Source organism: Gavialis gangeticus, unplaced genomic scaffold, assembly GCF_001723915.1.
Source record: "Gavialis gangeticus isolate Ggan-Ray unplaced genomic scaffold, GavGan_comp1, whole genome shotgun sequence".
Lineage (NCBI taxonomy): Eukaryota > Metazoa > Chordata > Crocodylia > Gavialidae > Gavialis > Gavialis gangeticus.
The window spans coordinates 54,293,723-54,309,317 of NW_017729031.1; the positions used below are offsets into that span (position 1 = coordinate 54,293,723).

The 15,595-nt window shown below is 41.7% G+C and overlaps 1 protein-coding gene across 3 annotated transcripts in view; it reads left to right on the plus strand.

Moving 5' to 3' along the window:
• The window catches only part of DCAF17 (DDB1 and CUL4 associated factor 17), a 55,549-nt gene that overhangs the window by 25,766 nt on the left and 14,188 nt on the right, over nucleotides 1-15,595 (plus strand). For 2 of the 3 annotated variants that reach the window (XM_019522789.1, XM_019522791.1), the window contains exons 6-10: nucleotides 1,198-1,287; nucleotides 3,749-3,856; nucleotides 4,377-4,482; nucleotides 8,401-8,543; nucleotides 11,509-11,618. In XM_019522789.1, coding sequence (XP_019378334.1) covers nucleotides 1,198-1,287; nucleotides 3,749-3,856; nucleotides 4,377-4,482; nucleotides 8,401-8,543; nucleotides 11,509-11,618 — 557 coding nt within the window. Of the gene's footprint in view, nucleotides 1-1,197; nucleotides 1,288-3,748; nucleotides 3,857-4,376; nucleotides 4,483-6,269; nucleotides 6,368-8,400; nucleotides 8,544-11,508; nucleotides 11,619-15,595 lie in introns of all 3 variants that reach the window. The other variant, XM_019522790.1, reaches the window with a different exon arrangement.

Genomic DNA, 15,595 nt, shown 5'->3' on the forward strand with positions numbered 1-15,595 from the left:
CATCCCATCTGGAGCAGCATGCAGCTGAAGCCAGGTTCCCATGAACTGCTGGGGATGGGAGGAGCTTGGCCAAGTCTGCATCGGTCAGCAGAAGCGGTGGCGGAGCCATGTGCTGCTCGGGACAGGACGAGCCCAGCCGGAGCGGCAGGGGCTGAGCGTGCTGCTCCAGATGGAACAGACCTGCCCGGGTCAGCACCAGCCAGCAGAGGTGGTGGTGGAGCCGTGTGCCGCTCGGGACTGACCAGCGCAGGTCAGGGGAAAGTGCAGCTGAGCCCCTGCTGCTCAGCTGGGCTCATCCTGTCCCGAGTGGCACACGGCTACTCCTCTTCCAACATGCACCGCGTCGGCAATGTCAAGCTGATGCAGTGGATGTGGAAACTTTGTCCCTTCCCCAGCCCTTTAGCAGCCATTAGGAAGCTGCTGAGGGGCTGGGGGAGGGACAAGGGGTGGGAACTTTCATTTCCTGTCTCAGCACCACGGACCACAGAAAATGCCTTGGCAGGCCGCATGGTGGCCCACGGGCCATATGTTGGACAAGCCTGCTCTAGTCTCTCCTCGTATGGCCTGCCCTGCTGCCCCCTATTCATGTGAGTGGCCCTCCTCTGGACCGTCTCAATGCTAGCCACATCTCTCTTGAAGCACAGCACCCAAAACTGGATGCAGTACTCCAACTGCAGCCTGACCAATGCCGCATATAGGGGAAGGATCACTTCCCTGGACCTGCTTGTGATGCATCTATGGATGCATGACAAGGTGCGGTTAGCCTTACTGACAGCTTCCTCACATTGGCGGCTCATATTCAACCTGGAGTCAGCAATGACTCCAAGATCCCTTTCTGCCTCTGTGCTGACAAGAAAGGCGTTCCCCAGCCTATAGGTATGCTGCTGGTTTCTTCTCCCCAGAGATATTCCCCTTTCTGTTTTAGCTTGAGATAAAAAGTGACTTGCTTTGCAATAAAAACACAGCGGCCGGAGTGTAGAGATATCCCAGGCCTCTCTTATGGCTTTTGGCATGATGCAGTTTCCCAACGTTTGAGTTTCCACGTCTGTAAAATGGTGAGAACTTCCCTTATTCAGAGACGGCACAAGACACTGTTAATAATTTTTATTAAGGTTTCATATGGTTAGATACATGCCCTAGCATGTAATAATTGCCTGGAGTATAATAATTCTGCTCATCATTGCTGTTCCTCCTTAGGCAGGCATCCAGCAGTCTGTGCTGTTTTTTCTTGCTGTATTCAGAGTTCTACCTCTTTCCTTTATTGGAATGCTGGAGATAAACAAAAAAGTGAGTTACTTTCTTTATTAAGTATAGTCTCAGGCCTAGTTATTTAAAAGGCATTGAGTTGGGTCACTGCACATTGCAGTAATGCAGGACTAATTCTTACAACTTGCGGAAATAATGTATGGCCCATTGCATTAATGTGTAGTTACATTCCACCTTCCACATATCAGTAGCCACAGACTGCATCCAAATGAAGGGGCCAGTACTGGATCCTGAGGTGATCCTAGACCAGGACTGTTCAGCTAGTGGCCCACAGGCCACATGTGGCCTCCAGTAAGGTTAACATGGGCCCTCAAGCACCCACCCATCCTCCCCTTCCTCTCTTGCTCTGGCTGCAGCAGCAGCCAGGGCCTCAGGGATCTCTCTCCCTCTTCTGTCTTCTGCTGCATGCCCCTACCTGAGCGGCAACAGCAGTCCAGAGTACCCATACAACACAGTGCCAGATGGGAGCCTGCAGGGAACTGAACGTGCAGTAGACAGCCACACTGTATGGGGGAACACTATCGCATGCACATGCATGGTGCAGTGCTATGGGGGTACCTGCCTGTGTACATAGTGCAAAAGGGAGGAAGAACCTACCTGCACTGTTATGCAGCCTGTGGGGCCCGTGACCCCCGATAGTGCTGCCCCCATGTTATATGGTCCCTGCTAGTGCAGCACGTGGGACATATGGCCCCAAAGGTCTTTGAAGCTGGGCAGCCTTGTCCTAGACCATTTAGGTAGATTATTATGTAGGCACATTCTTTTGATGACCATTGAGATGGAAAGATACCAGAAAAATAATGAAAAGATGAGTCTGATAATGCCAGTGAAGAGGAAACATGTCGTATTTGAAGTCTGACTTCTAAATAATACCATATTTACTCATGTCATGCATACCTTTTCCCCCCAAAATCAGCCCTCCAAAATTGGAATGGTGTTTTAAGCAGGGAGGCTGATTTTCTGCACTGGAATTGAAACATGTAATGGCTGCTGTATAATGGCTCCCTGTAAGGGCTGCCAATGGCTCCCTATAATGGCTGTGCTTCTCCCCCAGGTCAGGAGACAGCAGGTGCATCCTTTATGCTCATAGTTAGTTTTAACCCTATTACAGCTGCTGAGCAGTAGAACTGTAGTTCTAAAGCTCCAGTTAGACATTGAGTGATGCTGATGAGCGGGCTCTGCCCCTCCTCTCTAATGCCATGTTGAGCCCGTACTATAGCAGTTAAGATCCTGGAAAAAGCTTTTTTTATACTCACACTTCCTTCCCAAAAAAAGGTGCAAGTATTATGTGGGAACGTGTGATATACAGATAAATGTAGTGCTATGTTTTGGGGCTTTTTGACGCAAGAACTACCAGTGAGGTTTTATGGTACTTGTCAAGAAGCATCTTTGTTGAGTTCAGAAGTTCATGAATCATTGGAATTACTGGAGTTACTGGGAAAAAAGAATGGGGTGATGAATGAGAGGGCACAAAATGGCAACACAGTGGTATAATTTCACTGAAAAGTACCACATACAAATCGATCAATCAGATCAGTTTATAACAAAAAGCTGAATTATTATTGAGCAACCATATAAATGAATATGGCACAAACCAGAAATTTTAAATAAAAGAATACTAGCATCTAAGATTATGAAAGGAATAATTTAACTCCACATTTTTAGACAATACATCTGATTATCAGAGTGAAAACCCTCCATAAATACTTTACATATAAAAAGAAGTATGCAATGGCATTATGTTAGGTCAATCATAGCCCAAAATTAATTTGAATGAATTTAATCTATTTATTTCCAAGAAAAGTTTTTCTTTGTTTCCAAGGAAAGTATTTTTCCTCTTAGTGGAGATACGTTAAACACTTCTGACAAAACTAATATTGCAGCATCATTAGGAGTTATTCATAGATTGTAAGGGCTGGAAGGGACTTTGCAAGATCATCAGGTCCAGCCCCCATAAACAGCTCTCCGGGCGCACACATGCCTGGGATTCAGGTTCACAGTTTAAGAATCTGATATTGTACCCTTAGTGACATCTTAATAACCTAGCTAATTTTGTAGTTATGTGATGTCCCAGAGTCATAACTAGACTAAATACTTGTCTCTGGTAAAGGAGAAACAGTAGAGGAGTTAGAAACAAGATTTCTAGATTATATTCCCAGCTCTGATACTGACCAGCTGTGGGACTTCCGAGTTTCATTCCTCTGTGCATCTGTAAAAACACTAAAAAAAAATATTTGTCTTGGGGACATAATGAAAATGAATATTTGTTAAGCATCTGACATCAGGTGATACTGAAGGGCAAAATATTATGTTGCAATCTGAGCTTGAGGATAGTGATTACAAAAACATTTCAAAATTAAAGCAGTTACCAATTTTGGATAGTTTTGGTGTGTAAAGCTAATTAAGCTAACGTTAGAATCATGTAGCCTTGGTGTTTTGCATTCCTTCTGAATGATCCCTCACACTTTTTTTCTTGAGCCAGATATTTGGAAACAGTGTCATGGATGTTGCCGTTTCTAATGGAATGCTGATTGTGATGAATAGCATGGGCCTGGTCAAGCTTTATAGCTTCCAGGCTATCTCTGAGCAGGTAATGGAGCATGAAATGTAACACCAATTTATCTCAAGACAGATTATTATGAATGTAGTACAATATGTAAAAATTGGACTTCATAATGGAGGAAATGTGTCAAACAGGATAAAACCATTTCCATAACACCATTAGAGTATAAAGTAAGAGTGAGAGATCTTAACAAGGTACCACACAGATAGTACATACTAGGTACCACACAGATAGTACATACGAAGAGCAAGTGTTAGCTGAGCTCTGCATATCAGTAAAAATTGTAGTAGAAATGTTTCATTAGAAACTTGGATGGAAGATTCCTTGATATGAAACAGAATCTTACTAAATTTATTTTGGAAAATCAACTGTTGAACAGGAATTTAATTTAAATTCTTCCAGTTAAAAAAATTAAATCTGTTGGTAATTAAGACAGGATTTTAGTCTGAAATGAACTGTTTTAGTAATACACTAATAACAAAAGCAATAAAACTGAGCAGATAATAAACATGTATTGGTAAAGCTAATTTGTTTTTCATTATTTTAGTTCATGGAGCAGCACTTTGATTTGGGCAGTGAATTCAACTGGAATAATAGAGTTGGAATTGTAGGAAAGTATCCATTTGGTCTTCCTTGCAACATTAAAATAACAGGTATTTATTATCTTTTCACTATTTGATGGCTGGTTCACTGCTTGCAAAAACATGAGAAACACTCCACATTCCTTTGTGTTTGCCATTATGTTATAATAAAAATATGCCTCTATTTACTCTAAAACTTAAGAATTTACTAATAGGACTTTTCTTCTATTCTTCTTTTCTTCTAAGCTAAAACAGTGTTTTAACTTTTAAGTGTTAGGTGTTAAAGTGTTTGAGAAACTTTATAAGGTACGAGTAATCAGGAACCCCTTCACCCACCATTACAGGCAACCCTTGCCATTCGTGGGGGATATGTTCTCGTATCCCCCGTGAATGGCGAAATCTGCGAATAAGGCATTGCGTTCATGAATGCAGTGCCCCCAGTGGCAGGGGGGGCATGGCTCCAGCGGCAGCAGCAGCAGCCTGGCAGCAACAAGCACACACCTCCTGAGGTGCTCCTCTCCTGTAAGTGTATAAGTGTATTTAAAATGCAGGTTTGGCATTTACGAATATTTGAAACCGCAAATGCCAAACCTGCAAATAGTGAGGGTTTCCTGTACAGCCCCTTCTGGCAGGGAAAGGGGGAAAACCTGACAACTATTAAATAACAGAGAGAAACATTACATAATGACTTAGCCATGAGAGAGATTATTATCTAGTGTTAGACTAGTGTATCTAATATAACCTACAGAGAGAACTCAAGGAAACGGAATGTAACTTATTCACATCTTAACTTTGATTAGTCTTGCTATGTATAGTGTGTCAGATGCTTTGAACATAATTTAACAGGAAAAATGTTGGTTGGTTTTGTTTAGACACGCTGTTATAATTTTCAGATAAAAAGTGCTTCTTTTCACCAGTGCATCTGAGATTAGAATCTGGCCCTATGTTTCTTAAGGTTTGTCCCAAGTCAAGGACTTCCCCATTTCAGCATGTGCATTTTTTTCCTTATTAAAAAAACCCAGGAGCTTCTTCAATCCATATTTAGGCACCTAGATAAGTAGTTTGACTTTCAGAAGGGCTCAGGTCTTGTCAGCTTTCACTGCCATTAATATGTTCCCAATGTTAAGCATCCATTTTTTAAAATCTGGGATGTTTTTGTATTAAATGATTTTCTGTATAAAAATGTATTCGCTATTAACAGACACAAAGACAGATCATTTACAGACAAATCAAGCCAGGTCTTTGTATAAAATTAAAGCAATATACGAAGAAAAAACAGCTAGATAAATTAAGGCTTTAAATAATCGTGTAATGTCTTATGAAAATAAAAAGAAAAGCTGCAATTACATTTGGCTCAAGTTTTGCACAAGAGTTTAGGAAATTTCTCTTCAGTTTTCTCTCTCTCAAATTCCTACATTATGATTTAGTGCTGGAGGCCCGGTGGAAAACAGGCCTATGAGAGCTTTGAAACAGTTTATACTGGATATATTTTCGTGGCCTATGGAGCATTATAGGTCACAAGCTTTAAAGTCAAAAGAAAAGGTTGATTTTTTTTTTTCATTTTGTTTTTATCTTGAGACTTATTCAAGAGTTTGTGGTTAAAAACTATTCAACTTCTGATGTATACTTTATATAGCCGCTGTTCAGCGATACTTGCATTCCTGTGGTTTTTGAGCAGTTCTCTTTTACAAGTGAGATGGCTGACAGTATATGCAATGAAATGCAGTGTTTCAGTGAAGGAGCAACTGATCTTTTTGAAGGTGGCAGAGTTTAAACTTGTGCTTGATGTAACTTGACTGTTGATGCTTTGTGGATGGTTTCAAAGCTGTGGAAACTTGAAATCTTGTATTTTTCCACAGAACAACCACATCCTGGACAGAAGCAGTGCAAGGTTTCTCACACTGCTATGTCAATGCACCTCAGCCTGGTCCTGGAGAGACCACTTCTACAGATAAGAGTAGGGTAATCTCCATGCTTGTTTAGTCTTTACCCTCTCTGCTGAGATTGCCAATAAGGGTGTCAGTCATGGTGGTTTTTTGTGAAGAGGAGATGCTGCACAGAGATCAATAGCTCAGTTCACACGGGTCACCAAACAGGTGTTGACTATTCATGATTATTGGGTACTAGTGACTTTGGACAAATTTGAAATAAGTGAAAGGGCACTTATAATTAAATCTTCATGAAGCCACTGTCTAACTGGTTCAGGACTTAAAATTGCTTTTTGAAAAATAAGGATTTATTATGTAACTATTGAATTGTTTCATACAATGGAGAGGAAAGTGTCTTGTTCATTAATTTGCCACATCTAGAACAAATGTGCTAGTACCACCAGGAGCAAGCTGGCTTTTCATTTAGATAAGACAAGTATTTTGTGGAAGTGAACAAAAGAAGCCCAAATGGTGATTGAAGACTGACATTTCTACGAGGAGAGTTTAAGAACAAAGACAGTACTGTACTAACCAGTAGACTGCTGGGCAGTGAGAGCAAGCAACATATAACAAGAAAGAATGAAGATTAGAGGCAAATTCATCACAGCAGTTGCTGTGGCTTTGGGGGTCTGTAATGGTTAACGTTTTTGGCAAAAGACAACATAAACATAAGAAGGAAAGCTTGGGAGTTCTATAGGACTATTGTGATTTGAGATTAACTCAGCTTTTTCAGGGTTCTTAGTTTATCTTGTTTTTTAAATTAAATGATTAGACTGTCAGAAATAAATTGATGAAATTAACATTTCAGCACAAAGTTAACAAATTTTCATGACTTTCTCCCTCATTTTTTAATCAACTCAGATGTCTCAGACACCTCTCCCACCCCTCTAGTCATACGCTCCACTTTTTCTCCAAGGCTGTAATTTACTATAGGCCATACTTTATTAAACCTTGATTAGAAACTTTCTGAAAGATAGATCAGAAATCTCTCTCTTGTGGAGGTAGTCATCTTCACTTCAGTAATCCTAACCTGTTGTGTGGTGTTAACCAGCTGCCACTTCCTGGCTCCAGTGTGGCTTTATTACTGTGGCAGATGATTTCTCACACAATAGCTGACCAAGTGCTTTGAATCTTGATATGGGCATGAGAGAGGCACAATATAAATGTAAGTTCTCATACTTTATGCAGTTGTACCATATCAAGTGGTGATTATTAAATTTCATAAACTAAGTAGGGTAAGATCAAGTCAGAATTTGACTGTAATCCCAAGATAAAGAACAAGGTATGGCACAAAGTGGTATTGGTAATTCAGTAGATGGCATGCTTTCCTCAGGCAACACTGCATCAATGTCCCAAAGAGTATAAAGAAAAAAAATAATACTCCAAATTCAGTCTTCCAGAAGCATAAAATTGAAGTCGTACCCAGTTCTGGTAATTAAAAAATAAAAAAAGCAAACATTTTTCCCCATCTTCCTTGATAAAATCTGTTTTAGGTATTTATATTCTATATGTTCAAATTTCCCCTTGTAATTCATTTTCTATCAGTCTTTTTAGTGGTGTTCTGTGCTGTTTAAACAGGGCTGTTTATCACCCTAAAAGGTGGCTTACTTTTAGTGCCTAAGAAAGGAATTTCTAGGTAGCTAGTTAGTTTATAAATCTCTCTTGGTATCCATTTGAATTAAATGTAGGTAATTAACTTTTTTCATAGATGCACAGAAGATTTACAAGTCTAGCACATTAATGCTGAAGAGTTTTTTGATTGATTTGTCTTATATGAGCTGAAAGGAGAACTAGAATCCTTTTTATATTCATTATAAAAATCTTACAATGTGTTGTTTATTTTTTTATAAATTCAATTGCAAATTACAGTAGTTACAATCCACTCTGTTTTGTTACATTACAAATGTGGACACCTTTCTGCCCTCAATCTGATTCACTGGGTGCATATGATTAGTCTTCAGAAGTTCTCAAGAAGGAATGCTGTTCTTAGATTTTAGGCTTTTAAGGACCAGTAGAATTGTGAGACTGCTAATAACCTTCTCAACATTACCAATGTTCACAGATACCCCACCTTTGCTATTTGAAGTGTCTTCCTTAGAGAATGCATTTCAAATTGGAGGATACCCTTGGCATTACATCATCACACCTAATAATAAAAAGCACAAAGGAGTCTTCCATATTTGTTCTCTGAAAGACAATACTTTGGTAATGTATTTAAATGGCTTTTCGGGAATTAATAGGCATCTATTTTATTCACAGGGTGAATTGAGAAAAGCCCTGAAGCAAAACCAGTTTTCCCATTTTTCTGCTACTGCACCCTCTTACTCATCTGATTAACCCCTTGCTAGGGAATACTATACATTATTACCCCTATCAACTAGTAATACCAATTCTGAATTTGCCAGAAGAAAGAATGCTAAGTAATGGAAATATTCTCTTTCCACTGGTTTTGTTTCTGGTGTTTCCTCCCTTCTCATATACCCATAGCATTGCATTCTCTGTGTTCACAGTGGTGACAGGTTATTGTGCTTCCTGCTGGTCAGCCAGCCAAAAAGAATCTTTAAGGAAGCACTCAGAGTCTCAACAAATTGAAAAATAAATGGGTTTAGTATTTGTGTTCTGTTCCTCTACTTGTAATTTATCTGTAGACATGTGAGCTTTTTAAAAAAAATGTAGGGTGGCTTTGGTTTAAATCAAGTTGATTTAAATCACTGGTCAGGAAGCCTCGATTTATCATTGTTTTCTACAAAAAGTGCTGATGGATGGGTAGTCAGGTCTGTTGTCTCTCATCTCCATATCCTGCTGTTAACAAGGATGTTATCTCTGGAGACAACAAATTCTCCCTGTTCCTAAAGAAGGGTGTTTGTGCTCGAAAGCTTGCAAAGAACATTTTTTCCAACTATTTGGTTGGTGTAATAAAAGATATCACATCAAGTTGATTTAAATCACTGGTCAGGAAGCCTTGATTTATCATTGTTTTCTACAAAAAATGCTGATGGATGGGTAGTCAGGTCTGTTATCTCTCATCTCCGTATCCTGCTGTTAACAAGGATGTTATCTCTGGAGACAACAAACTCTCCCTATGCCTGAAGAAGGGTGTTTGTGCTCGAAAGCTTGCAAAGAACATTTTTCCAACTATTTGGTTGGTGTAATAAAAGATATCACATCTACCCAAAAAAACCTTATCTGCCTATGATCTCTGGAGATGCAAATCCACAGTTTGAGAACTGAAACTAAGCATCACAGAGATGCTTAAATGGGATCTTCTAGACCAGTGGTTTCCAACCTTTTTTGATCGCACACCCCTATCAGTAAAAAAATTTTGAGCATGCACCCCCAATATATGTATATTTATTTATAAATTATATACATGTACTACTGTACTAATATGTACATTATAAAACATACACAAAAATAGAAATTAAATCGTCATTGTTTTTACCTTGTAATGTGGCTGACGAAGAGCTCGTACTAGGAGTAGGAGAAGTGTCAGTTCTGCCATTTTCTTGTTGTTTGCTTGTGCTCACATTATTAGTATTATCTTCAATCTGCAGTTTCTTTGCAGGAATCTTTTTAAGCCACTTGTCCATTTTGTGAGGGTTAGTTTAGTTAAAACTAAATAATATAATCTAACCGGGCACATGTAAACTGCAGTACATTGCAATATACTGAAAGCGAATGAATGCTTCTTCCCTCAGGATACCTCACGTACCGTACGTGACACGTGACTGTCCGACATACGGACTGAGTGAGGGCGCCAGTGTTAATCTGTATATTAAATATTAGTAAAACTTAATTTCTTTCTTATTTTTTTAGATAAAAAAAAAATAAAAATACAAGTTCTAATATTTTCTTCGCACACCCCCTAGGGTGCGCGCACCCCACTTTGGAGACCACTGTTCTAGACTGAGCACTGAGTCCTATTGGGTAGAATGGTTTTCTTTAATCTTTACTAATCTATAGAGGAACCGCTGGGAACCCCATAAGATTGGGCCCCTAATATATGTCCCGTTGTGACCTATTTATAAAACTTCTAAAAAGTTACATGAGTATATTGTCTCAAATAGTATGTAATTAGAAGTTATAAACCCTTTTCCATATGATATCTTTGAGCTTTAACATATCTTAAATTAAAACTATCTTTATATAAGTTTATTTTTGTACAAAAAGCGTCTTAAGAAAGGAAGTAAAAACACAATTAAAATAAAAAAAGATTTAAATAAAAATCTGATTTTTTTTACTTAAAAAAAAATCGTTGATTTTTATCCACCCTGAAATGTTGTATTATATGACATGCATCAGCTCTTCATCTTAGCCTTCACTTTAGCTTGTCCACCGTATTCAGGCTAAAGTCACTTCTGATATATGGGCAAGCACTTGGCCTGCTAACTCATGATTCTTCATCCAGGAACTTTTTCATCAGTGTATGTACTCATTTCTTTAAACTCTTTAGCATCTTTAAACTAGTATTTCTGTCTTTATTTTCTTCAGACCATGCAGGTCTCTGTCTCATGGTGAAGTATAGGTATGTAGAAGGGGTTGGTGTTTTTGGTGGCCAGGACATCAGGCAACCCTTTCCCCCCGCATTTTTGGGAGGTGGCTTAACACCATTGAAAAATTAAATTATTGGGTTCAAATTATTTTAGTTTGTCCCATGGCTTATCCAAAATCTTGTAGGATTGCCTGATTTGGTGCTGAAATTATGAATTATCCCAGGCTAGCAGACCTAAATAAGCTTTTCTGCAGACATGTATCTCACATTTGTAATAAGACTTAGAACTAATGCAAAAGACAGGTCTGATCTCAAATCACACCTTATCTGTTTTGAATTGCTGAAGTATTTGCAGTTGTTAAGCTAGATCTTTCATTTTTAATGTATGGGCTTACAAAGATAGGGCCATGTCTAACCATGTTCTGGGACCCCACTGTTCCCTTGACACCAAACAGTATTACAGCCCAGTTCAGTGGGATTCCTTTAAGCCTTGAAGTTCCCTCAGGGTTTGCTTCTTCCCTTTATTTATTCCAGTTTCAGGGCTGCTATTCTCTTTGTACTGACAGGGTCTAGCTAGTGTTTGTAGCCACTCAGATGAAGTTGGGCAGGATACTTTCCAGTTTAATTCTTTGAGCATATCTAAATATTAAAGTTCTAAGCTTTCCCTTTTTGCTTCAGGCAAAAAATGGCATACAAGATATGAAATGCTGTTCACTAGAACCAGACTGGATCTATTTCCACCCAGATACTTCAGGTAGAATAATCCATGTGGGACCAAATTTGATTAAGTAAGTACACATATTACTTTTTTTCCCAAAGCTTATTTTTATTAACAAGAATACAAGGTAACCTTTAATTAGTAGTTTGTTGGAAGGTCTCTAAGAGTTAGGGATAATTATTGGGTCACAGTGTAGTGTCACTTTTAAACTAGGTATAATCAGAAAATATTTCTATGCCTTAACTAAAAGAAAGTAATGATTTTCATATAAAGTCTCTTCTGACATCCATCTTAATTGTCATAATAAATCTAGAGGTGCACTGATACATCAGTTCAATATTGGATCAACACCGATATAAAGAAAATTGACTAAATTGGAAATTGGCCTGATGTGGCCAGTAATTTGGCTGATAAATGGCCATGCCTGTACGCAGCCTCAATGTATCACGAAGGCAGCAAGGAGCAGAGCCCAGTAGCTTGGAGAGCTGCGTGCAGCTTGTAAGTCTGTTGCAGTAAAAGGGGAGGGAGGAGGGAAGCGGCATGGGCAACACCCCCTGTGGTGAGGGAGGAGTGGGGTTGGGGCTGGGGTAGGCGCTGCCCAGCTGGGGCGGGGTGGGCATGGGACGGAGCTGCGGCTCATCCGGGCGGCGGGGCTCCCACTGCTGCATGCGTGTCTCCGGATCTGGAAGAAAGCCAACATGGTCCCCATCTTTAAAAAGGGAAGAGGGAGGACCCGGGCAACTATAGCCCATTCGTCTTACTTCAATCCTGGGGAAACTCTTTGAGAAGTTTATCAAGGAGCACATCTGTGATGGGCCAGCATCAGGGATGATGCTCAAGGGCAACCAACACGGTTTCATTAGGGGCAGGTCTTGTCAGACCAACCTGATTGCCTTCTACGATCAGGTCACAAAAGCATTGGACACAGATGTCGTGGTGGATGTAGTCTTTCTGGACTTCAGCAAGGCCTTTGACATAGTCTCCCACCCCATTCTCATTAAAAAACTAGGCGACTGTGGCATTGATGCCTACACAGTCAGATGGATTGCAAATTGGCTGAAGGGTCGTACTCAGAGGGTAGTGGTGGACAGGTCATTTTTGACCTGGAGGGAAGTGAGCAGTGGAGTCCCCCAGGGCTCGGTCCTTGGGCCCGCACTGTTCAATTTCTTTGTTAGTGACTTGGTCAACAGGTCAAAAGCAGCCTGTTCAAATTCGCTGATGACACCAAGATTTGGGGTGAGGTGGGCACATTAGTAGGGAAGGATAGATTACAGCAGGACCTGGACAGGTTATAGGGGTGGGCTAACGGAAATAGGATGGGTTTCAATAGAGACAAGTGCAGGGTGCTGCACTTGGGCAGTAGGAACCAGCAGCACACTTATAAGCTGGGAAACTCCTTCCTTGAGAGCATGGTGGCAGAAAGAGATCTTGGAGTCATTACTGACTCCAAGATGAACATGGGCCGACAATGCGAGCACACAGTCAGTAGGGCTAACTGTACCTTGTCGTGCATCCACAGATGCATCACAAGCAGGGCCAAGGAGGTGATCCTCCCTCTCTACGTGACACTGGTCAGGCCACAGTTCGAGTACTGTGTCCAGTTCTGGGCCCCGCACTTCAGCAGGGATGTGGACAGCATTGAGAGGGTTCAAGGGAGGGCCACCTGCATGATCCGGGGACAGCAGGGCAGACCCTACGAAGAGAGGCTATGGGACCTTAACCTATTCGGCCTTCGCAGGAGAAGGCTTAGGGGGGACCTGGTGGCCATCTATAAACTCACTAGGGGGGACCAGCAGAGTTTGGGAGAGACCTTGTTTCCCCGAGCGCCCCCCGGGGTAACAAGGAATAATGAATGACCATAGGTTGTTAGAGAGTAGGTTTAGACTAGACAGCCGAAGGCACTACTTCACAGTCAGGGCGGCTAGGATCTGGAATCAACTTCCAGGGGATGTGGTGCTGGCTCCTACCCTGGGGGTCTTTAAGAGGAGGCTTGACATCTACCTGGCTGGGGTCATTTGAGCCCGGTTTTCTCTCCTGCCCAGGGCAGGGGGTCGGACTAGAAGATCTACAAGATCCATTCCGACCCTACTTCTATGAATCTATGATCTGCGTGAAGCGGGCTGCAGCTGGGGCCAGGGGCCGCGCTGCCGGCACCTGCACCAAGTGCAGCACAGCACAGCCCCAGACCACAGCTGCAGCCTGCCTGGCCCAGCCCACCCTGTGCAGATCGGGGACACCCCCCCGTCCCAGGTGAGTGGCAGGAGCAGTGGTGGGAGCTGCCAGACAAGCAGCTCCCAGACCAGCAGCGTGCAATGGCGGGGCTGCTGCCCCCCCTCCCCATGCCCCTCAAATGAGCCACAGCTCCGTCCTGCACCCGCCTTGCCCCAGCTGGGCAGCGCCTGCCCCAGCCCCATTCCTCCCTCAGTGCAGGGGCCGTTGATCTGCTCCCTCCACGCCTCTTCCTTTCCCCCTCCCCTTTCACCACAATAGATTTACCAGCTGCACATAGCTATTTAGAAATCGGATCAGTATTGGCCGATATGCCTCCTTAAAAGTCAGCTTTCGGTATTGGCCCCCAAAATCTCTATCAGTGTACCTCTAAATAAATCAGTTTCAAAAGCTGACACTCTCAAGTTCATCATAAACTTTTGAGACCCTCACTCTTTTTTTTGGATGTATAAGCTTTGATCAGCTAACGTTGCATATTTTTAAATTCTTACAGGCAGATTTAATCTGTTAAAATAAAATTCTATTTGATCTGGTCTTCATAACATTGGTTTTCATAATTCAAGTCCTAGCCAGCCATTAATTTAGTGATTTCTCCTCTTTCCCCCAAATGAAAATTAGTTGATTTGAATTTTATTTCAAATTTTGCACGTTCTTTGGAATTCTGCCAAAAGTATACCTTTAAGACTAATGAGAAAGTAAACATAGAGGGAGTCAAGAAGCCAGTTAGGCATACTATTCAAATACATTTTGAAAAAAAACAGAAGGGGGCTGACTCTTTAAATTCTGGCTTATTTTTAAGATGGTACAGGAAGGAGCCCAGTACATCTACTTGTCTTTTTAATTTACCTTCCTAAGCCATCTGTTAAATCTTATGCAATGTGAGATTTCAGCTGTGGAATATGCCAAATTTCATTTCTATATTAAATGAGTACATAGTCAAATGACTTGGCAGTGAAAACACCATGATAACTTTCTTCTTATTGATTGCTAACCCCATGATTAAACCTCATTCCAGTCAGCTAGGTTGGTTTTATGATCTGAGTGCCAAAGGCTAGAGTTATAAAATAATAGGTTTGGAAAACAGAAGGCAGGAGAGAGGCCAATGTAACACTTTTCTTTTAACAATTAAAAGTGTTGTTATGTAACCAAACATACCAACAACAATAATTTCATCACACACACACACACGCACGCACGCACGCACGCACGCCTGTGCAAAATGTCTAGTATTCACTTGGGATTCAGCCGATTCAGGGGACAGTGATTCAATTCAGTGAGATTTGGCCGAATCTGATTCAGAGATTTGAATCCTGCCAAGCGAGGGGGCGATCCCCACTGCCACGAGCCTCCAGAAGCCCCAGCGGCCACTGCAGCAGCCAGTGAGGGCAGGGCTTTTTTTTTTTTTTAAAGAGCTGGGATGCCAGGGCCAGGCAGGGCAGCCATTGACGGGCCCGGGAGAGCGGGCAGGGGTTGAGGGGCGCTCAGGGGGGCTGGGGGAGCAGGCAGGGGATGGGGCCTGGCGAGAGTCCCCTCCATGGTCCTCTTCTCCAGTCCCCACCCCCTTGCCCCCTACTTACCAGCACAGAGTCCAGGTCCAGCTACCTGTGGCAGCGAGCAGGGACTGCCTGAATTGCCGAATCTTCTCTGAATCATTTTCTGAATTGATTCAGTCGTTTTTATTGGTCTCCTGATTTGATTCAGATTCAGAGATTTGGATGCCTAACTGAGCTGAATCTCCTCCAAATCGAATCAGCACCCGAAACTTTACACAGCCCTAGAGAGAGAGAGAGAGAGAGAGAGAGAGAGAGAGAGAGAGAG